This window comes from Solea solea, chromosome 2 (genome assembly GCF_958295425.1).
Source record: "Solea solea chromosome 2, fSolSol10.1, whole genome shotgun sequence".
In the NCBI taxonomy this organism is placed as follows: domain Eukaryota; kingdom Metazoa; phylum Chordata; class Actinopteri; order Pleuronectiformes; family Soleidae; genus Solea; species Solea solea.
In genome coordinates, this window is record NC_081135.1 from 38,782,954 (window position 1) to 38,806,455 (window position 23,502).

Genomic DNA, 23,502 nt, shown 5'->3' on the forward strand with positions numbered 1-23,502 from the left:
CTCAGTGGTTAACACCGGTACCATGTGTACAACAGACATCATCATGGTCGCAAGTTCAACTCCACCCCTGGCAGGTTGTACTCCGTTCAAAGTAAGTCGCTTTGGATAAAAGCGTCTGCTAAATGAAATGACATGACATGTCATGTAATGTCTGTTATTAACTCCACTACAGACGTTTTACTCAGTTTACTTCAAATAAAGTCTGGTCCTTTTACACGAGGCACCTTTATTTCATAACAAATACAAATGTGGGAATGTAAAGAAATGTGTCCAAGAGTCATGGTTCTATGGAAACCCGTTTCTGCCACTGGAAAAGTACAAAATATGTCTTCATATTTATGACAAAGTAAGTCATATTTATGAGATATCTCACTATCTCAGGACTTAATGAGAATTATGACCTAGTATCTCATAATAATGACTTAGTATCTCATAATAATGACCTAGTATCTCATAATAATGAGAATTATGACTTAGTATCTCATAATAATGACTTAGTATCTCATAATAATGACCTAGTATCTCATAATAATGAGAATTATGACTTAGTATCTCATAATAATGACTTAGTATCTCATAATAATGACCTAGTATCTCATAATAATGACTTAGTATCTCATAATAATGACCTAGTATCTCATAATAATGACTTAGTATCTCATAATAATGAGAATTATGACTTATTATCTCATAATAATGATGAGAATTATGACCTAGTATCTCATAATAATGAGAATTATGACCTAGTATCTCATAATAATGACTTAGTATCTCATAATAATGAGAATTATGACCTAGTATCTCATAATAATGAGAATTATGACCTAGTATCTTATAATAATGACCTAGTATCTCATAATAATGACTAAGTATCTCATAATAATGACCTAGTATCTCATAATAATGAGAATTATGACCTAGTATCTCATAATAATGACTTAGTATCTCATAATAATGAGAATTATGACTTAGTATCTCATAATAATGAGAATTATGACATAGTATCTCATAATAATGACTTAGTATCTCATAACAATGAGAATTATGACCTAGTATCTCATAATAATGACTTAGTATCTCATAATAATGAGAATTATGACTTAGTATCTTATAATAATGAGAATTTTGACCTAGTATCTCATAATAATGACATAGTATCTCATAATAATGATTTGGAAGTGCATTCTTGTGGTGGTAACAGGCTTCCATAGTCTACTGTTTTAAACATTGCGATGATGATATGAGTCGTGATATTCTGTGTAAACTAATTCTTAAGAAGATCTGTGAATGAGTGTCACAAAATATCGGTGAAATATCTTCATTATTTATCGTTCTGCTCATTTGTTCTTTTCTGTTGTTTTCCTACCTTTCCTTTCCTCGCGTATTTACTTCTTTTTGTTTTAAATCAAGATGTTTATAAACCTGTCGAGCAGCGTGTGTGACAGTCATGTGATTAACAGACAAACAGACGGACTTCTTTACATTTCTTATTCAAAACAAACGTGTAACCCATGTGTTCATGTTTTTGCAGGTGACACAGTGAAAATCGGAGACATCACGTACAAACTCAAAGCACCCCGGAGTCCAGAGCTCGTCCCCGTCAAACACAGTACGTCACCTTCTTTTCTTCTTCTTCTTCTTCTTCTTCTTCTTCTTCTTGTTTTTGACATGAAATGAGAAGAGAACTGTTTACTAAGTTGTCGTTGTGTTGTTTGCTAGTTTCAGACTCACTACCTCAGACTGTGATCCAGCACCTGCGCTGGATCATGCAGAAAGATCTTCTGGGTCAGGACGTGTTTCTCATCGGTCCACCAGGACCACTGAGACGATCCATCGCCATGCAGTACCTGGTGAGGACTCGGCACAATACACTCTTTTATAAAAGTACTTTAAAGTATGTCACTCTTTGTTATAATGTGACTGAGGTAAAAGTCATTTACTGGACTTAAGTATTTAAATATACTGAAGTCTGATATTAAATGAACTTAACTTTAGTAAAAGTCTTAAAGTTTATGACATTTACTGGACCTAAGTATTTAAATATACTGAAGTCTGATATTAAATGAACTTAACTTTAGTAAAAGTCTTAAAGTTTATGACATTTACTGGACCTAAGTATTTAAATATACTGAAGTCTGATATTTAATGAACTTAAGTTAAGTAAAAGTCTTAAAGTTTATGACATTTACTGGACTTAAGTATTTAAATATACTGAAGTCTGATATTAAATGAACTTAAGTTAAGTAAAAGTATTAAAGGGAGGAGTTAGGATTGAGCCATGGTGGTTCAGTGGAAGGGCCAGTTGTCCTACAACAGGAAGGCTGTGGGTTCAATTCCCGGCTCTGTTACTCTACATGTGTCCTTGAGCAAAGGCACAGCAAGTCCATGATGCAGCCTCTGAATGAGTGAGTGTCTGAATGAATGAGTGAGTGAGTGAGTGTGTAAATGAGTGAGTGAGTGAGTGTCTCCCACACCAAACCCCATAGAGAAAATCAGTGATTGTAGCTGCAGGGACCCAGGAGCTGCTGGTCCTCTGCTGCCTCATGTGGTCACGTTGTGTCACTGAGGTCAATCCAGGAGAAGGACATTAAAAGCTGAATTTATAAAATCAGACATTTGAACTTAGTGATGGAGTCAGCAGTGGATCAACAACTCCTGTGTGTGTGTGTGTGTGTGATGTTCAAATCACTGCTTTTCTCTATGGAGTTTGGTGTAGGAGGAGTGAGCTGCTTGATGGTGACATTAAGTGGAAACAATATTCTTAAGATATTACAGACTTGAGCTGACAGATATTTTGTGTTGTCATCATGTACCTTCTTGCCTCCGCCTCCTTTTCAATTCAACGCTGTGAGTGTGTTAAAAAGCGTTTGACTGTCATGGTCACGTGACACCAGTGTTTCCCCGTGTTGTGGAGCAGGAGCTGACCAAACGGGAGGTGGAGTACGTGGCTCTGTCCAGGGACACCACGGAGACGGACCTGAAGCAGAGGAGAGAGATCCGCTCAGGGACGGCCTTCTACATCGACCAGGTAACGCTCACCTGTCAGAGAGAGAGCACACACACACACACACACACTGGTTCCCGCTCCACTCTCTCTTCCCTTCCACGCCAAGATGTGATCGATCGAGCTTCATGCGAGCACTCCCCCACACTTGACTGACTTTGGAAGTGCGTAACCATGGAGACGAGCAGCTCCTCATTATCCAGGCTGGTGTCTCTAAGGAGAACTTCATGTCCTCTCCATTCATCTGCGTCCATTCCTCCAAGGGGTTCAGGGAGAAGATCTCCAAACTAAATCCACGTTCCAGCCCCGTCACCGGAGCCGAACCACGATGATTAACACTCGCTCAGCCACGTGTCATTATCTGCGGCTAATTACTGTGTGTGTGTGTGTGTGTAAATAAATCTGTTGCATAACAGCAGAGACGACCACGTCCATGGAAACAAGGAGGAAGATGTTCTTGTTTCACTCTCGGCACATTTATCCAAGAACTTTACTCGCTGCAGCTTCTAAGAATGAGACTGATGGTTTACTTTAAGAAAAATAAGAATTCTGACCTGATTTCAGTCACTTCCTGACCCCATGCAGCTATACTTAAGTCAGGAACGGACACAACAACACGTCAGTTTAAGTCTGCGACGTCTTAACAGCACGTTCACGTCTTTATCTCACTGTGAGACAGACTTTTATAAACCACTCACTCTCCCACACCAAAGCCCAGAGAGAAAATCAGTGGCCGTTTCTCAATATCCATACTTGTGCGTACTTGTGCGTACTTGCGTACTCCCGTACTTGTGAAAACGTCATCAGCCTCAGTCCAAGTGCTGTTCCAATTCTCAAGTAAGCGAACAGCGAGGACGGTTCTCAAACCCGGAAATGTTCTCGCTCCGCCCATTTTTACCAAGTATGCATCGGAGGTGACTTAAGCGTACTTGCGATGGCCATGTATCCCAGAATACACTTCGGCGGAGCATAGCAGCAGATAATAGAAATATAAATCTGAAATAAATATTTTTCTGTGTCCCGGAACAAAGTTTTAACATCATTTGAGGCGAGAAATGAGTCATATAGAATTCAAACATGTGGTTTGTGTATGAAGATATGACGTATTTATAGTTTGGCAGCGACGTTTGTCGGAGGTGATCAGCTCCGCCTCTGCGGACGTTCGGCGCTCACTGTGCCCGGCACAGAGCAGCGTTACCTCGGCCTGTCCTGATGAAATGATCCACTGGCTCAGACGTCGCTGTCATTAGATGCTCGGTGTGATCCATAGATTTGTTGTTGACGTGTTATTTTGTTTTTAATGGAAACGTTTTGACCTGACAGTTTGAAGGTTTGTATATTGTTAATGTTTTATTTATTTTAACTTTGAATTTTAGATTTATATTAAAGTCGAGATTTATATTTAAATATAATATGTAAATATTAGATATGTATAGTATAGTATGTAGAGTAGTATATATTTGTACACGTACATATATGTCATACATACATATATATATATATATATACTACTCTACAATGCTGTACTATATCTATTTTCCACATTGTATTATTTGTATTGTATATTTTAATAGAAATACATTAATAAATGAAGTTAAATATTTAAAATGTAAAAATAATAACAACATATATATGCATTTATTAAAAGTATTTCATATGTTCATTTATCAACACTGTAGGTGGCGGTAATGAGGCTGCAGCACTTGGCGCCAGACACCATTCAAACAGCAGAACAATACATACATACTTGCATACTTGAGTATTGAGAAACAACCACATACTTGTGTACTCCCGTACTTGGCAAGTATATACTCCCAGCGTACTTCTCAAGTATATACTTCCCAAGTACGCAAGTACATACTTGCTTACTTGAGTATTGAGAAACGGCCAGTGTTTTAGCCTGTGGGAGCTGCTGGTCCTCTGCTGCCTCGTGTGGTCACTTTGTGCCACTGAGGTCAATCTGGACGAAGGATTTCACATGCCGGAGTCACAAAAATTTTAACTTAGTGACGTGCGTGCGTGTTTACAAAGTGACACCAAAGTCAGTTTTCACTCAGTAAAAGTCTCACAGTGAGATTATTATTTCAGCACAAAACAAAATTAAAGCCTCATTTTTCAACATAACATTTATAAAGAATGTTATCATGTGACGATCTAATTTTACATTTGTCCTTAACCAAAGTGATCGCTTTTCACAATGTTTTTTTGCAATAATTGTTAGAAGAAAATAGGTTTAAACATAAATTTATATGATTGTGTGCATCGTGGATAGAAAACACATGTTTTTAATAAACAATTTAAAGTGTGATTTCATTTGTGGTTCTACAAATGAAATCACTTGGACTTCGTCTGCGTTTTCAAGTCTTTTCGGGTCAATCACGTGAAATATTCATGACTTTTCCTGGACGACTAACTCAGTGTGAGAGCTTCAGCCTCAGCGCGCCATGAAAGCGCTGATTATTTCATCGACGGCTGATGCTTTATGTCGCGGTCATCGTCCGTTTCCTGTTGCCATTAAAGCATTAAAGCTCGCCGACCCGGCCTAATCCCCGAGGCTCGGCCGCCGCCCACCGGCTTATCCAAACCAAAACAGGTATCCTTTGTTTCCATGGGAACAGCTCATGAATAGATACGCCGTTATAGAATGCCTCTAATAGGTGTGAAGGGATGGAATGTGTGTGTGTGTGTGTTACAGAGAACATCCAAGTACTCCTCGGGGCCCTGCACTGATTCAGAGCCTATATTCAGACTCTCTTCCCTCTTTAGTTCTCGCTCTTTCTCTTTTCTCCTCCCTCTCTTCAGTCTGAACACACACACACACACACACACAGGTTTGTGTCCATTCATTTAAACAGACTAAACAAAACCTTTTCTCTAACCTTAACTATAACCAGCTAATAACTAACACTAGTCTCGGTCCTACACTTTCTCAGAAATGCGGTTCTGAGGATTTATGACAGAAAAAAAGGTCCTAAAGAGGCAATTAATACAAGAACACACACACATTCTTGCTTAGCATCCACTCATAGACATACATGCATTGACTAACTCCTCCCCTAACCTTAACCTAAACCTGGTTCTAACCCTTAAACCAGGTCTTAACCCTCAAAAAGCCCTTTAATGTTTTTGAGGACCAGAGTAAATGTCCTCATAAAGATACACATACAAGAACACACAAACACACATTCTTGTGCAGCATCCTTAATGAGGACACTTAACCTTAACCCAAACCTTTACCCATAACCAGCCAATGTAAGGTGAGACACAGCATGAGGACCAGAGTAAATGTCCTCATAAAGATACACATACAAGAACACACAAACACACATTCTTGTGCAGCATCCTTAGTGAGGACACTTAACCTTAACCTAAACCTTAACCCATAACCAGCCAATGTGAGAGACACAGCGTGAGGACCAGAGTAAATGTCCTCATAAAGGTACACTCACCCACACACACACACACACAGTTATGTAACACAGCTGAGCAGCTCAAACACACACACGTCGATATGACGGTTCCTCTGTGCATGTACAGGTCAAAGGTCAAAGGTCACAGGACATTCCTGTTCTCTCAGTGACCTCATTCAGACCTGGACTTGAGCTCACAGACGTCATGTGACTCACTTTTGTTTACTCCGCGAGAGAACACGTCACACGGCACACGACAAAGATTCACAGCTTCCTGGACAGCAGTTAAGGGGAAATGTAAGGGAAACTTAACACACACTGTGCACCTAAGTTTGTCGAATGAAAGACTTTACACACACACACACACACGTTTACACGTCGTTAAAAAGTGTCAAGAAAACATCAGTGAATGTTCGTTCAGTGTTGTTTGATTTAGTTTTTTGGGTTAAATCGCGGCCACGATTAATCGACGCAAACTAAATCAGTTTGAATGTTTGTTTTTTTAAATAACTAAATCCAGTTTCTCTGATTTCAACAAAGAAATCATTAAAACTGAATCTTTTTGGTTTTAAATTAACATTCAAAGCACAAACGAGCACTAAATCAAAGGTGAATGAACTAAATTAACAATCAAACTATTTCGATTTTATTTGAATGATATTTAAATGTTCCTAAATCTCTTAAATCCCATTCTTATATCTATATCTATAAATGTTATATAGTTTGAAGCGTTGTGTCTCCGCTCCGTCGCTCGCTCGTCTCCTGCGTCACAAACATTTCTAACAATTATGTGATGATAGCGTTTGGAGCCTAAAATGGATCCGAGGTTAAATATAGAGCATCTGCTCCTCGCTGTAGTTTTACAACCTGCCACGTCTTTACATGTTAACCTAATTACACGGCCGCTCGCTCTGCGGTTCACCCAGACAGCTGAAGTTTCCTGCCTGCTGACGTCAAACACACACACACACACAGGCTGGATTAAGTTGGATCCCACACTTTGGGGGAGTTGAAAATAGTCGTTCCTAAAAACAGCTGAGACACTTTTGAAGCTCATGGACGTCCCGTGCTGTCGTTAGACGAGGTTGACGGATTGTTTTTAGCTTTGCCGACGTTTGCTCGGGCGTCAGACGCCGCGCCGGAGACGCCGGAGACGCCGGAGACGCGCGTCTGTCCCGACGTTGAACTTTTGCACCTCATCCACTCCCTGTTTACAGCCGCGTGGGAAAATCTTTATTACATGGAGAGAGGGAGCGAGCGCGCCCCCTACAGGCGGCTCTGTTAAGCACCTGCACAAACCTGTCCCTTGTTATGTTAACGGCACTTTGCGATCACACAGTTCTGGCTCCTCTCGCCTCAACTCAGCTCAGTTTTGGTTAAGCGTCTTGCCCAAGGACACGACACGGAGCCGGGAATCCAACCCACAACCTTTGAGTTCTAAGATGAAGTTCTAAGATGGGACGACGGCAGCAGCAGCAGCCGCCGCCAGCGTTTGGTTAACGGACTGTGATCAAATCAGTGATGAGGTTCCTTGAATGCATCTCCAGCCTTTTACAAACCAAAAACAGAACTTTTAACTTTTTGTTCTTAAAGTTTCAAGAAATGTTAAATACTCGCGAAACATTGTTATTGTTGCACATATGACTAAGATCAATATAAATAACATTAAATATGGCTTTATTTGAACAAATATACAATGTATACGATCATTGAAAATCTAAACTCAAGAAGAAGAAGATAAAGGTTCTTGTGGTGTTGGTTTTGAGTTTTAGGGCTCCAGAGTTTCCGTGTGGCTGAAAGTCGACGTTTTCTTTTTCTTTCTTCTCCTTTTTTCACCAGTGTGCCGTGAGAGCAGCGACACAGGGTCGGGTCCTGGTCCTGGAGGGTCTGGAGAAGGCGGAGAGGAACGTTCTACCTGTGCTCAACAACCTGCTGGAGAACCGAGAGATGCAGCTGGAGGACGGACGCTTCCTCATGTCGGCCGAACGCTACGACAAGCTGCTGCAGGTCGAGTTGGACGTTTAATCCTCGCTAACGTCTCCGTCTCTGTCTCCGTCTCTGTCCCTGCTCCGTACCGAGCCGCATTTATCTCCGTCTTCACACTCTCAGCTGTGAACTTTCACACGCCTCCTCCAGCGCTCGCTCCGCTTGTATTTCAGCTCTTGCCGTGAATATTTTTGGACACGAGTGGTTTGTTTTAAAAGTGTTTTGTTTTTTTTTACAGGAGCACACGAAGGAGGAGATGGACGCCTGGAAGATCGTCCGTGTGAGCGAGGACTTCCGCGTCATTGCTCTGGGGCTTCCTGTTCCCAAGTACAAGGGCAACTCGCTGGATCCTCCGCTCCGCTCCCGCTTCCAGGCCAGAGACATCTATCACATGCCGTTCAAGGTCAGTCCTGGATTATTCACAGATTATCAGACGCCAATTCCCACAATTCCTATCACTGAAAATGCAGAGGAGGGTTTAATGTGAATGCAGCTGCAGTGTGTTGTTGATTTTGACATTTTCTAGGGGGCGCTGTGTAGCCCCCTTGCCATGCTCAGTCCTGGGAACCACATCAGACTCAAATCTGTGCTGCTGTTGACGAGTTTGTCCAGTTTCGTGAGAATCCGAGCGTTCGTTGGCCGTCGGGACAAATTTCCTGTTTCCTCGCGTACGTCCACATTTGCACTGTTGCCATAGTAACACAGTTTCGCGTTAAGAGTTATGACATTCACCGCACAGAGTCAACATTGTGTTGTCGGTGATTTGACCAAATTTGAGGTGGATGTGTTGAACCTTTTGAGCACGACGTGTGAAAATGTAAAATGTGGTGTTTCTTGTTGCCACCAGGTGGCGCTCTTGTTAGAAGAATATTTCCACATTGTCCTCCTCAGAGTGCAGCGATTACCAATCATAGCACGTATGGTTCACATCAGACCTTCTGTTGTAGAGATATACATGATTCAGTTTGAGAACTTTGCTGCCCCCTGGTGTCGACACTGTACAACAGCGGGTGAAGCTTTTGGTAACTTTTAATCTGCGTGTTGTCCAGAGCGACCTCACCGAGTTTCCAGTTGATCGGAGCAAAACTTTTTGAAGAGTGTGTCGTGCAAAAATCGCCCAAAATTGCCCCAAAATTGGCAGTTCAGTCTAAAATGGCCGACTTCCTGCCAGGATGTTTTTGTTCGACCCTAAATTTGGTGAATTTTCTTAACTTTTCCTCCGTAAATTCTCACCACGCGTGACACATGTCAGAAATTCTTCTGATGATGGAATAGTAATAAAAACAAGTTGAACTTGGAAAACATCTGGAGAACTGGAGTTTCCCAACATTGCTGTTTAAATTACAGCTGAAACGATGAATCGATTATTAATCACCAACTATTTTGTTAATCGATTTATGGGTTTGAAGCTTTTTTTCATGATTAAAACCAGATTTCTGATTGTTTACGTTTCTTAAATGTGAACATTTTCTTCATGTCTTTGCTCTGGAGAACAAAGACATCATTTAAAGTGAATCATTTTGGTTTTTGGTTTGTGGACAAAACAAGACGTTTGAGAACTCTGGAGGTTTTAAAAAAGACCTTCTGAACGTCTTCTTGTCTTCTGTGTCTCAGGACCAGCTGGAGCTGCTGTACTCGGCTGGACCGAACGTCTCTGCAGAGAGGTGACCTCAGACTCAAGTGTCTCTGTTGTCTGTGAAGACTCCAGTTCAATCCTAATATTGTGTTGTTTCCGTGGCGTGTGTCAGGATCTCTCAGCTGCTGTCTTTGGCCACGACGCTCTGCTCGCAGGAATCTTCTGACCTGGGTTTGCCCGACTTCCCCGTGGACAACCTGCTCCCCGCTCTCCACGTGCTGGTGAGCGTCCTGACAGCAGGATGAAGACAGAGCAGCTGTCTCTCTTCACTGTGAGGACATTCATTCATTATTTTGTTTTTCTGCAGAACACGTTCCCCATGTTGTCCTCGCAGCAGTTACTCCACAGACTTTACCCGTACAGCAGCATTCTGGGTAAGGACGGACGCGCGGCCGTGGAGGGCGTTCTCAGCGTAAGTGCAGACGTGAACATCAGAACCTCGTCCTCGTCTGTGTCTCGTCTCTGTTCTGAGTGCTTCTGTCTTCTTGTAGAGATTTGAGCTCCTGGACGCTCGTCCTCAGCCGACGCCTGGTGCCGTCAGGGGCGTGTCCAAGGGGGAGGAGACGGAAGGTCTGGCAGACGTCACTTTACGCGTCGCAGACAAGGACGTCACCTTCCAGGTAACGAGGAACACGTTCATCTGTGGACTCTGAAGCTGGCGTGAAACAAAAGACTCAATCAGGTCTACGTCAGTGTAAGTCTACGATGTCTTTAAGAACACGATCACGTCTTTGTCTCACTGTGAGACACACTTTTATAAACCACTCACTCTCCCACACCAAACCCCACAGAGAAAACCAGTGATTTTAGCTGCGGGGACACAGGAGCTGCTGGTCCTCTGCTGCCTCGTGTGGTCACTTTGTGTCACTGATGTCAATCTGAACAAAGGATTTTAAATGCCGAAGTGACAAAATGTGTGTGTGTGTGTGTGTGTGTGTGTGTGTGATGTTAAAATCACTGATTTTCTCTATAGGCTTTGGTGTGGGAGAGTGAGTGGTTTACTAACTTCAGTTTCCTGTTGTAAAGTCTGTCTCACAGTGAGATAAAGACGTGAAACTTATTCACTTAAGATGTCGTAGACTCAAACTGAGGTGGCAGCCATGTTCAGCTTTGGAGGGTCTTATTTTCAGTTAGATCTGTGTGTCTCTTTCTGCTGTTTTTGTCTCTTTCTGCTGTTTTTGTGTCTTGTGTTTGGTCATTCTTGTGTCTCCTAAGCCCTTGATGTAGGAGGTGAGGAGCCTGGCGGTGCCTCCTGACCTCTGCGTCCTCTGACTGTGTTCTCTCATCTTCAGGTTCCAGCGGGAAAGAAGAAGACGCCGCCGCGTCCTCTCGACAGCAGCAGCCACTTCATCAGCACACAGAGTCACGTCCAGCTGCTCTCTGACATGATGCAGTCGCACATGGTCAAGGACATGTGCCTCATCGGACCCAAGGTACCTCACACACACAGTATATACTGTATGTACATGTACATGTATATATGTATACATATATATATGTTACACTCGCTTTGTATTTTAATACTTTAATCATGTATTTTTGTGGGTTTTTTAGGGCTGTGGAAAGTCAGTGATTGCCAGAGAGTTTGCAGAGATGCTGGGTTACAGCGTGGAGACAGTCATGCTCTACCAGGTAACACACTAACCAGTGTTTCTTCAGACCTCGTACACGTCAAAGTGAGTGTCATCGCGGCTTTTTATCCACACGAGTGAAACTATCTCAAAGATGCCACTCTTGTGTTTTCAGGAAGTGACACCTGAAATTAGTATGTTTACAATCAGAAGTGAAATTTTTAAGATTTTATTGTGTTGAAAGTGACAATTTTTAGGGCGATTCGATGAATTTCACAGGATTTGTCGTCAAAAAAGAACATCTTTTTTTTACTTTTTGTGTTCCCACTAGCCACGCACACCGACAGGCTCCGCCCTCACCTTCCTTTGATCTTTATGCAGGTTACCATGGCACGGTAGTGTCTAGAAAGTATCTTCAAAACTTGGTTCAGCTTCAGTGACAAACATTGTTGCACCAGCGCTCTATAGCGCCCCCTGAGGTGAAATGTGAATGGAAGATTAAGTTGCACCGAATTTCACGAGACTTGGTGGGAACGTGTCACAGCTCAAGACGAGCAAAAAAGTCCATTGGGACCACGGCATCAACTCAACAGGAAGTCGGCCATTTTGATTTTGGTTGTCCATCTTGGCGACGCGCAAATAAACGCACTCGTCCCAACGCGTTTATCGTACAGACATAAAGAAATGCGATCATTTGTGTTGACACATCAAAGGCAGAACGTTATCGAAAGGGTTTACGGATTGAAAAGGACGTGGCCGCGGCGACCATCGGAATTTCGGCGAATTTCGACCATTCGTCACGAAACAGGAAGTGGGCTATAACTTCGCCGTACATTGACCGATCGCCTCGAAACTTCATACGTGACAAGTGACACTGAACACGTCTAAGGAAAGTTGACCTAACTTGATGTCGGCCATTTTTAATTTAGCCGCCGTTTCGCCCACAAAACTGACCGTGGGGTCAGGAAACTGCTGCACTGGGGACGCGAGGAAACGATCATGACTGTGTGCAGTCCGACTTTTGTTTTGTTTGTAGTATTTTCACATACTTAAAAAAAAAACTTCATTCATTCATCCATTCACATGAAAGTGAGAGAGAGTGCAGATGTGGACTGAGTTTGTCTGGAACATCCACGTCTGGTTTTCATTACCTGAGCTTCAGGCCAGGAGTTAAAGAGCAGAGAAGAGCAGTTTGTATTCTTCTGAATGTAAACGTGTGTGTGTGTGTGTGTGTGTGGAATGCAGTGCGCCCGGTGTCGACCCTGCAGGAAGCTGCAGCTTCTTCATGTATGAAAACATCACACTATGTCTATTTATAGCCGTCGAGGTCAAAGGTCACATGTGGAATCCTCGGTCGAGGCCGTTCATGTCGTCAGAGGCTGAAAAAAACCCAGTTTCATGTCTCGTATTCCGACTGGCTGAGCCGTAATAATCTATAAACTCTGTTTCATGTGTTTAATCTTCAGTTTAAACATTATTTTTATTACTAAAAAAATAATTAGTACTAAGTAAATGGCTGCTTAGGCGTCCGTGGCCACTAGGGGGCCATCCACGCTCCAAAGTCACAGTGGGTGTCGCACTAAAAATAGTTTTCTCAGAATTTTCACCTTTTTTTTGTAGAATTCTGACGTTAATGTTTATTAACAACAAGTCAAAGTAAAAAGTGAGTTCTAGTCATTTATTATTATTTGTCATCATTGAACAGTTATATTTTATCAGTTGGAGGTGAAAAAAAAAGAAATTTAGCATCAATTAGGGCAAGTATTTTAAATTTGTTTCTTTATTTCTTGATTATCCATAAATTTGGTTCATAAAACGTCAGAAATAGTTTTGTTTTTGTCCACAAACTAAATTTATTCTGCCACAGAGGAGTAGATAAAACCAGAAAATATTCATATTTAAGCAAATATGAATAATAAACCAGTAAACCTTAAAATATATTGATTAAATTGATTAAAATAATCATCATCATGGTGTCAAATATAAAATACAGAGCCTCGAAACGCCTGGAAGTAATGTGCAGCGCCGCTCGTCTGTGTGAGAGTGAATGTGACAGTCTGAAACCCCCCCAACACAAATGTGCCATTAGCTGTTATCTGTAACACGGAGATATCCAGTGTAGCAGCACGGTCACATTTATTTATTTATATAGAAATACATCTACTGTATGACCAGAGGAGAAGTTTATCTCTCACACATCACACTCCATAGAGAAAACCAGTGATTTTAACATCACACACACACGAGTTGTTGATCCACTGCTGCCTCCATCACTTACTTCAAACGTCTTCTTTTAGTGAATTCGGCTTTTAAAATTCTTTGTTCAGATTGACCTCAGTGACACAAAGTGACCACACGAGGCAGCAGAGGACCAGCAGCTCCTGTGTCCCCACCATCTTAAATCACTGATTTTCTCTATGAGCTTTGGTGTGGGAGAGTGAGTGAGTTTACAAACTTCAGTTTCCTCTTGGAAAAATTAAAGTAGCAAACACATTTATTGTCCTTTTCTCTGTCACCTGCAGGACATGACAGCCAGAGACCTCCTCCAGCAGAGGTTCACGCTCCCTAACGGGGACACGGCGTGGAGGCCGTCCCCTCTCGTCACCGCCGCCATCGAGGGGAAGCTGCTGCTTCTGGACGGGATTCACCGCGTCAACCTGGGGACGCTGGCCGTGCTGTCCAGGTTATTAAAGACAGTCCATTCCATCTTCTGTGTGTCTCACACACACGTCCACGCTCACACCACCCCTCTGTGTTTTTACCGACAGGTTACTGCACGACAGGGAGCTGGATCTGTACGACGGGACCAGACTGCTGAGGTGGGACAGGTACAAGACGCTGAAGGAGCAGCTGCAGCTGAGTGACCAGCAGCTGCAGGAGAGGTACACTGTCATTCTTCACTTAACGGACATTTACTGAGAGAACTAGAAAATATTCACCTTTAAGAAGCTGAACAATGACAGAAAGTAGAAAATATTCACATTAAAGAAGCTGAACAATGACAGAAAGTAGAAAATATTCACCTTTAAGAAGCTGAACAATGACAGAAAGTAGAAAATATTCACCTTTAAGAAGCTGAAAAATGACAGAAAGTAGAAAATATTCACATTAAAGAAGCGGAAAAATGACAGAAAGTAGAAAATATTCACATTAAAGAAGCTGAAAAATGACAGAAAGTAGAAAATATTCACATTTAAGAAGCTAAAAAATGACAGAAAGTAGAAAATATTCACATTAAAGAAGCTGAACAATGACAGAAAGTAGAAAATGTTCACGTTTAAGAAGCAGAAACTGGTTAGAATTACAAAACAAAAACACTCAAACTGGTTTAATTGATATTCAAAATAGTTGAGGATTCATTTCTCAGCCTGAAGCTGAGACAAACATGACAAAGATCATTTGAATGATAGATTTAAGGGTTTGAAGGTTTATCAAACAACAGTTGTCCATACATTTATTTTTAAATCTGTGCAGTTTGCTATTAATGCACTGTCAGATGCACTTTATTTGTGTGTGTGTGTGTGTTAAAATCCTACTTAAAGTGGCAGGAAGGATGTTTGTGGTGCAGCATCTGGTCTGAAGTGAACCCACTTCCTCTTCCTTCGCTCATGTGGCTCAGACCAAACACTGATCCTGGATTCTTCCAGAGCACAATGCATCGTCTTCACAATATCAATAATGAACACATCACAAGATTGTTCCTCCTCATGCCATTTATGTTTGTCCAAGAATTCACCATAAAAATGCAGATTTTACATTTTGTGTACTGAAACTGAAGTTTGTAAACCACTCACTCTCCCACACCAAAGCCCATAGAGAAAATCAGTGATTTTAACATCACACACACAGGAGTTGTTGATCCACTGCTGCCTCCATCACTAACGTCTAATGCCTTATTTTGTCAGTTCGAATTTTGAAATCCTTCATTCTGATTAACCTCAGTGACACAAAGTGACCACACGAGGCAGCAGTAGACCAACAGCTCCTGTGTCCCCGTGAGCTTAAATCACTGATTTTGTCTATGGGGTTTGGTGTGGGAGAGTGAGTGGTTTACAGACTTCAGTTTCCTGTTGGGAAAATCTGTCTCATGTTCTTAATATATCGTGGATTTTATTAGGCGAGTCTTTGCGTCCCCACTGGCAGTCTCACACACACACACACACACACACACACACACACACACACACACACAGAGCAGTCCGTGCCCATTATATGTCAGAGCCTCGTACGACCACACTTCAGAAAAAGCCCAATAATGACAGCCTGTGATGTCTTCATGTATGAAGCGTCTTCCCACACACACACACACAGTCTTGTGGAGACGGTCAGGGACGGTTCACGCCCACATTGGTGTAAATTTATCCCGTCCTGCTGCGGCGCCGAGTGATTGAAATGGACTTTGCTGTCGTGTTGAATCAAAGCGTTCACAGACAGCTGTCAGAGGACACGCTGCTGTCCCTGACATAGATTGGGTGGGACACACACACACACACACACACACACGCACACACACGTCTGTGCACCTGCACAAACACAGGAGAACAGATGTTGTTCCTCTGGCGCTGTGTAACTGTGTCGGACTTTGTTTGGTTTTTTTAGGTCAGTCTTCCCCGTGCACCCTTCGTTCAGGGTTCTGGCCCTGGCTGAGCCTCCTGTTGTTGGTGGCAGCAGCGGTGGTGGAGGAGGTGGAGGAGGTGGAGGAGGAGGTGGCAGCAGCAGAGGTCAGCAGTGGTTGGGCCCAGAACAGCTCACCATGTTCTTCTACCACACTGTCCCTCCGCTGGCCAAAGCAGAGGAGATGGGCCTCATACAGGGACTGGTGAGACACACACACACATACACACATACACACATAATCTGTTACCAATGCTTATATTGCTAAGGTACAGACCAAAGCTAATTTTGCTAAGGTACGGACAGAATCTGCTACCAAAGCTAATGTTGCTAAGATACAGACAGAATCTGTTACCAATGCTAATGTTGGTAAATTATGAACAAAGCTAATGTTGCTAAGATACAGACCAAATCTAATGTTGCTAAGGTACAGACCAAAGCTAATTTTGCTAAGCTACTGACAGAATCTGTTACCAAAGCTAATGTTGCTAAGATACAGACCAAATCTAATGTTGCTAAGGTACAGACCAAAGCTAATTTTGCTAAGGTACTGACAGAATCTGTTACCAAAGCTAATGTTGCTAAGATACAGACCAAATCTAATGTTGCTAAGGTACAGACCAAAGCTAATTTTGCTAAGCTACTGACAGAATCTGTTACCAAAGCTAATGTTGCTAAGATACAGACCAAATCTAATGTTGCTAAGGTACAGACCAAAGCTAATTTTGCTATTATGCTATTATATAATTTTTCATAATAGTAGTAGTACTGTATGATCACCCATGTTTCCATGGCTCTCCTCTTCATCACTCTTCCTCTCTGTCAGACTCCTAATGTTCCCACAGAAGCAGCAGAGCAGCTCCTGCAGCTCACACACACTCTACGCAAGACCAACGACCCCACTGTAAGTGTGTGTGTGTGTGTGTTGTCTTTACATACATATGTACACACTGTGTGTTATCTAATAGTTTATTGTGTGTGTGTGTGTGTGTGTTTGTGTGTTTGCAGGCCCAGTCTCTGGCCTCGTCTCTGTCCACCAGACAGCTGCTGAGGATCTGTCGTCGTCTCTCTCAGTATCCTGAGGAGAGCATCGCTCACGCTGTCAACAAGGCCTGTCTGTCCAGGTACACACACACACACACAGAGGTCTGTGCAGCTACCCTTTTAAGGACTCCGCCTTGACTTGGGTTCCCATGGGTCCTTGAAATCCTTGAATGTTGATGAAGTTGTCCTCTTTTTTTAAGCCTTGTTAGCACATTCTCACCTTGAATTTGAGGGATTTGGTTCTGGAAAGTCCTTGAAAAGCCCTTGATTTGATGTCAACCAAGGTGTGGGAACTCTGATTATCACTATTATTAGAACCAGTTAATGACTAACCTTAACCTTTAACCTTTTAGTCCTTAGTCCAGTTCCTCAGAAATGAGGTTCTGCCTCATTAGGACCAGGTTTTGGTCTCACAGGGTCAGTGTTTATGACAGAAAGAGGTCCTAAAGAGAAAATAAATACAAGAACCCACTTTTATTTGTCTTTGTTGTTGTCGTCGTAGGTTTCTGCCCAGTTTAGCTCGAGCCTCGCTGGAGAAAAGCCTCGCTGACGGCTCCATACAAGAAAAACCAGGTCCCAGTGAGGCGCGTGATTACACCTGTAAGTTTCCTACATAAAACAGTTTATATCAACTTATTTATCTGTAAAACACTCTTTAAAATCAGAGTTTTGAGTTAACCAAGGACGCACACTCATCTGTTAGCCACTGTTAGCCACTGTTAGCCACTGTTAGCAGTTCCAGTCGTTAATATCGCTGTTTGTGGTATATACATAGAGAAAAGGATAAATACATGAACAGCACTATGTGTGCGACTGATTTACTGTGAAACAAACACGACAGAAGTGGCGTTAGCAGTAAACGTAGCCGAGTTAGCGAGTGTGTGTGTGTGTGTGTGTGTGTGTGTGTGCGTGCGTGTCGGGGTTTGTGAGGTCGGAAATCCGACTTGAGAGGAAACTCAGACGTGTTTGTGACATGGCCTGAGCTGTTAGATATGACAGATGATTAAATCCATAACCCTGCGTCTGTCCCTCTGTCCTCTCTACGTCCTCTCTACGTCCTCAGGTTCGCTGAAGGACGGCGTGTTGACGATCGGTAACGTGTCGGCTCCCGTCTACATCCCCGACGAGAAAATGAAGGTTCCAGACGTGCTGTTTTACGACAACCCTCAGGTGATCACACGTAAAAAAACAACACACTCGCAAACGTACTGTTGACGTAACGGCCACCAGGGGGCGACTCTGCTGGCGCGTTAATGGTCTTAATCACTAGTTTCAGCTCTTCTTTGACAGAACATGATTCACGTTTAGAGGAAAATGGACGATAGAGTAAAAGTATGACACACCGAGTGTGATTGACAGCTGGTATCGTCCACTAGGCGACGCCTCTGAAGTTCCAGTTGGAATTATTTTATTAAAAACAGTTCAGATTCTTCCGGATGATGTCATGACCAAACCAGGCCTGTGTTCACAGGCCTGTGACAGAACCTCAAAGAACTCAGAGAAGAACCAGCTTCATGAACGACACTGACATGTGACCCAGATTTACCTCCTCCCTCTCTCTCTCTCTCTCTCTCTGTCTCTCTCTCTCTCTGTCCTCATTCTCTGCTTGTGCTGGAGACTGAAATAACAGAGGAAGAGGATGAAGAACCGGGACGATGTCCTACTTTTACGATGACCTGCTTTCCGTCCTCACGTACACACACACACACACAGTGTCCACGTGTCCGTGTCATGTTATAACTGTTTACATACATGTTTCTGCAGCACTTGATGGTGATGGAGGACATGCTGAAGGACTTCCTGTTAGGAGAGCACCTCCTGCTGGTGGGAAACCAGGTGAGCGACGCGCAACTGCTGAACCTCTCATCGTTTTCAATTAGCACATCACTTTGATCTTTGACACACAACATCCTTGTTTTAGCACGTATGTATGTATTTCCTCTGTGTTCCTTTCGTTCACTTGTATTTCCTCTGTGTTCCTTTCGTTCACTTGTATTTCCTCTGTGTTCCTTTCGTTCACTGGTATTTCCTCTGTGTTCCTTTCGTTCACTGGTATTTCCTCTGTGTTCCTTTCGTTCACTTGTATTTCCTCTGTGTTCCTTTCGTTCACTGGTATTTCCTCTGTGTTCCTTTCGTTCACTGGTATTTCCTCTGTGTTCCTTTCGTTCACTTGTATTTCCTCTGTGTTCCTTTCGTTCACTTGTATTTCCTCTGTGTTCCTTTCGTTCACTTGTATTTACTCTGTGTTCCTTTCGTTCACTTGTATTTCCTCTGTGTTCCTTTCGTTCACTTGTATTTCCTCTGTGTTCCTTTCGTTCACTGGTATTTCCTCTGTGTTCCTTTCGTTCACTGGTATTTCCTCTGTGTTCCTTTCGTTCACTGGTATTTCCTCTGTGTTCCTTTCGTTCACTTGTATTTCCTCTGTGTTCCTTTCGTTCACTGGTATTTCCTCTGTGTTCCTTTCGTTCACTTGTATTTCCTCTGTGTTCCTTTCGTTCACTTGTATTTCCTCTGTGTTCCTTTCGTTCACTTGTATTTCCTCTGTGTTCCTTTCGTTCACTGGTATTTCCTCTGTGTTCCTTTCGTTCACTTGTATTTCCTCTGTGTTCCTTTCGTTCACTTGTATTTCCTCTGTGTTCCTTTCGTTCACTGGTATTTCCTCTGTGTTCCTTTCGTTCACTTGTATTTCCTCTGTGTTCCTTTCGTTCACTTGTATTTCCTCTGTGTTCCTTTCGTTCACTTGTATTTCCTCTGTGTTCCTTTTGTTCACTTGTATTTCCTCTGTGTTCCTTTCGTTCACTGGTATTTCCTCTGTGTTCCTTTCGTTCACTGGTATTTCCTCTGTTTTCAACGCGTTCTCAGGGCGTTGGGAAGAATAAAATCGTGGACCGGTTCCTGCATCTTCTCAACAGACCCAGAGAGTATCTGCAGCTGCACAGGTCAGAGCCGTCACTGGTGTTTAATAAAAAAACACAATCACTAACTTCACCTTTACAGTTGACGATCAGTAATCATCAGGAATATTTCTGAATGATTCATGTTCAGTGAACGTTCGCAGTGTTTGTGTAAATAATGAGGATTTTCACCGGTAAACATTTACTGTAGGAGCGTGTTCTTCCTCTGACCTCGTCCTCGTCTTCTGAGAGCAGCACAAACTATTTTAGTTCTCCGTAAACGAGGCCATCGTTCACCAGAACCAGGACGTCACATGATCACGCTCACAGTCGAGAAGGAGAAGGAGAAGGAGAAGTGGTGGTTAAATCAGGTTCACTGCTTCTATAAATACTGTGGAGAACGAGGTCAGAGCTGTTCTTCATGAACATGTTTACATTTAAATAAGAATCAGGAGGAAAAAAGTCTGATTCTCAAATAAAAGAATCCTTTAATCTTCATTTGTCATGTGAGTCAGTGACTCTGAAACAGGAAGTCAATTCAAAATAAAACATATTCTTCAATAAAAGAATCATTTAATGTCAAATACACTGATTCAGTTTCAGCCTGTGTACGTGTTCAAATATTAAACTGTTTATTATCATTATTAAGAGTTTATCTCTCAGTGAGACGTCAGTGAAACATCAATGAATAAGTCCATGTGAGACATTTCCGTTCACACAGAGAGAGTGAGACACAGACAGTGAGAGAGTGAGACAGAGAAGGATGGAAGTAGGACGAGAGCTCAGGTCACACAGTGAGGGAACGAGGGATGAAGAGAGAGAGTGAAGGGATTATTGTTGGATGTTACCGTTGATAATCAGTGGTTCATGTGTTCATCTTGTTTTGTGGTGATCACATGACTGTTCTCGTCTTCCTTCCATCACTGTGACACAAACACATGATGCATGTGTGAGTGTTTGTGTGTCTTCTGTTTGTCTCAGAGACACAACTGTCCAGACTCTGACTCTGCAGCCTTCAGTCAGAGACGGTGTCATCATCTATGAGGACTCTCCACTGGTCAGTGACTCACACTCGCACACACACACACACACACAATCATTACACTGACAGGATCTAACTTCTACAGAAGTAACCTTTGATGTGTGTGTGTGTGTACGTGTACGTGTACGTGTACGTGTGTGTGTGTGTGTGTGTACGTGTACATGTGTGTGTGTGTGTGTGTGTGTGTGTGTGTGTGCGTGCGCAGGTGAAGGCAGTGAAACACGGTCACATATTAGTGATCGACGAGGCCGACAAAGCTCCCACAAACGTCACCTGTATCCTGAAAACTCTGGTGGAGAGTGGAGAGATGATCCTGGCTGACGGACGCAGAATCATCTCAGGTACACACACACACACATATAACAACACAAATAATCCTTCATTATTTTTTCTTACATTTTCTGCTAAAATCCCATTTTTTAAAACCCATTTTCCTCTGTGTAGACATCATTAAACGATCTAACTTTATTTATAAAGCCCTTGACAACGACCACAGTGCTGCACACAGTTAATAACTGTTTAGTCATCATTTCTAAATGTTTCTGAATAAAGAACTTCACAATAAGACGTTTTGATTTCATATTCATAAGGAATGTTCCTTTAACTTAACGCTGTTTTAATAAAATAATAAAAAAGTCAAATAATTACTCTGTAATGACTCATAAAGGCTCAGTATTCCCTTCATATGTGTGCTGCAGTAGCTGGTGTCTGACCACAGAGGGCAGTAGAGACGCTCAGTTATCATTTTAACACTTAACAATAAACTGTGTGTGTGTGTGTGTGTGTGTGTCGTCACGTCTCAGATCCTCGTGAGGCCGACAGGAGGCCTAACTCCGTCATCATGCACCCAGACTTCAGGATGCTGGTCCTGGCAAACCGACCCGGGTTCCCGTTCCTGGGAAACGACTTCTTTGGAGCTTTAGGTAAAAAAAAAAGAAGAAAAAAAACCCCACAATAAACTATAATCTCACTCAGGAACTCAAACGTCATGAGAGGATGAATGTGGGTGTGTGTGTGTGTGTGTTTCAGGTGATATCTTCAGTTGCCACGCGGTGGATAACCCTCAGCCGGAGGCGGAGCTTGCGATGCTGAAGCGGTACGGTCCCGACGTCCCCGACGCCACGCTGCGCAGACTGGTGTGTGCGTTCGGGGAGCTGCGCTCCATGGCTGACCAGGGAACCATCACGTACCCGTACTCCACCAGGGAGGTGGTCAACGTGGTCAGACACCTGCAGGTGGGAGGGGCTACTGGGACACGCCCACTGACCTGAACTGCGACAATACCGAGAGTTGTTTTCGTCGTGATCGTAGAAACACGAGCAGGAGAGAAAACTTCACACAGTCAAAAATAATCTGTCAGTGACTTTAACTTCAGATAATCCTGTAAATCTAATCTGACTGTTGTGTTCTTTAAAACTGGACAAAAGTAAAGAAATTACATTAAAGAAAACTAAAGTATACTTCAGTAACTAAAAGAAAGAAATCTGACATGACAGAATGTCTTTGATAATTTGAGATTAAAATAAAGTAAAAACAGCGAGGGACCAGATTAACAAGGAAGTGACACACAGATTAGAGAAGAAGAGGGAGAGACACACACACACACACAGTCTTTTATTGATTGTGAATCAGTTTTTTTTTTTTATGATCCTCATAACACACCATAATCCAGGCTGGATTATTTTTCTTAAACTCTTTTGGTCTGTCAGGTCAAAGGTCAGGGAACATGTTATTGTCATTAAAGTCCACTTTAATCTGTTTCTTAATCCAGTTTGAAACAGACGATGATTCAAATGACAGATTATTGTTGTGTTTTTTGTGTTAATCCTCGTTTACAGTTGTTACTGTAACACACACAGGATTCTGCAGCCTCAGATGATTTCTAATCTGACCCTCTCCTCTGTGTGTGTGTGTGTGTGTGTGTGGCAGAGGTTTCCCAGCGAGGGATTATCCAGCGTGCTGAGGAACGTCTTTGACTTTGATTCTTACAACAAAGACGTGCGTGAGGTTCTGATCGAGGCTCTGCACAAACACGGCATTCCCATCGGAGCCAAGGCCTCGTCTGTCAGTCTGGCAAAGGAGTAAGAGAGCGCGGAGGGGGCGGGGCTATCATCCCATCACACACACACACACACACACACGGACCATTCTGATCATGACTGGACTTTTGGTCAGAGGTCAGAGGTCAACACATTTTCACTACAAACTAAAATCAACCACAAAATCAAAAATACACAAATTACAAATAAAATAAATGTGACAGTATAAATAAATGACAGTATAGCAAACAAAAAACTCAAA

General features: G+C 42.5%; 1 protein-coding gene across 1 annotated transcript in view; it reads left to right on the forward strand.

Moving 5' to 3' along the window:
- vwa8 (von Willebrand factor A domain containing 8) overlaps positions 1-23,502 on the forward strand; it is a 46,720-nt gene that overhangs the window by 399 nt on the left and 22,819 nt on the right. Inside the window, exons 2-26 of the mRNA XM_058622497.1 lie at positions 1,532-1,609; positions 1,720-1,850; positions 2,918-3,028; positions 8,254-8,421; positions 8,639-8,803; positions 10,015-10,064; positions 10,149-10,257; positions 10,344-10,448; positions 10,528-10,656; positions 11,329-11,469; positions 11,591-11,668; positions 14,130-14,290; positions 14,376-14,489; positions 16,207-16,426; positions 17,048-17,125; positions 17,230-17,345; positions 17,768-17,865; positions 18,329-18,435; positions 19,030-19,101; positions 20,128-20,204; positions 21,141-21,216; positions 21,407-21,542; positions 22,005-22,124; positions 22,231-22,436; positions 23,131-23,282. Of these exons, the coding sequence (XP_058478480.1) occupies positions 1,532-1,609; positions 1,720-1,850; positions 2,918-3,028; positions 8,254-8,421; positions 8,639-8,803; positions 10,015-10,064; positions 10,149-10,257; positions 10,344-10,448; positions 10,528-10,656; positions 11,329-11,469; positions 11,591-11,668; positions 14,130-14,290; positions 14,376-14,489; positions 16,207-16,426; positions 17,048-17,125; positions 17,230-17,345; positions 17,768-17,865; positions 18,329-18,435; positions 19,030-19,101; positions 20,128-20,204; positions 21,141-21,216; positions 21,407-21,542; positions 22,005-22,124; positions 22,231-22,436; positions 23,131-23,282 (2,998 nt within the window). The remainder of the gene's footprint in view (positions 1-1,531; positions 1,610-1,719; positions 1,851-2,917; positions 3,029-8,253; positions 8,422-8,638; positions 8,804-10,014; positions 10,065-10,148; positions 10,258-10,343; positions 10,449-10,527; positions 10,657-11,328; positions 11,470-11,590; positions 11,669-14,129; positions 14,291-14,375; positions 14,490-16,206; positions 16,427-17,047; positions 17,126-17,229; positions 17,346-17,767; positions 17,866-18,328; positions 18,436-19,029; positions 19,102-20,127; positions 20,205-21,140; positions 21,217-21,406; positions 21,543-22,004; positions 22,125-22,230; positions 22,437-23,130; positions 23,283-23,502) is intronic.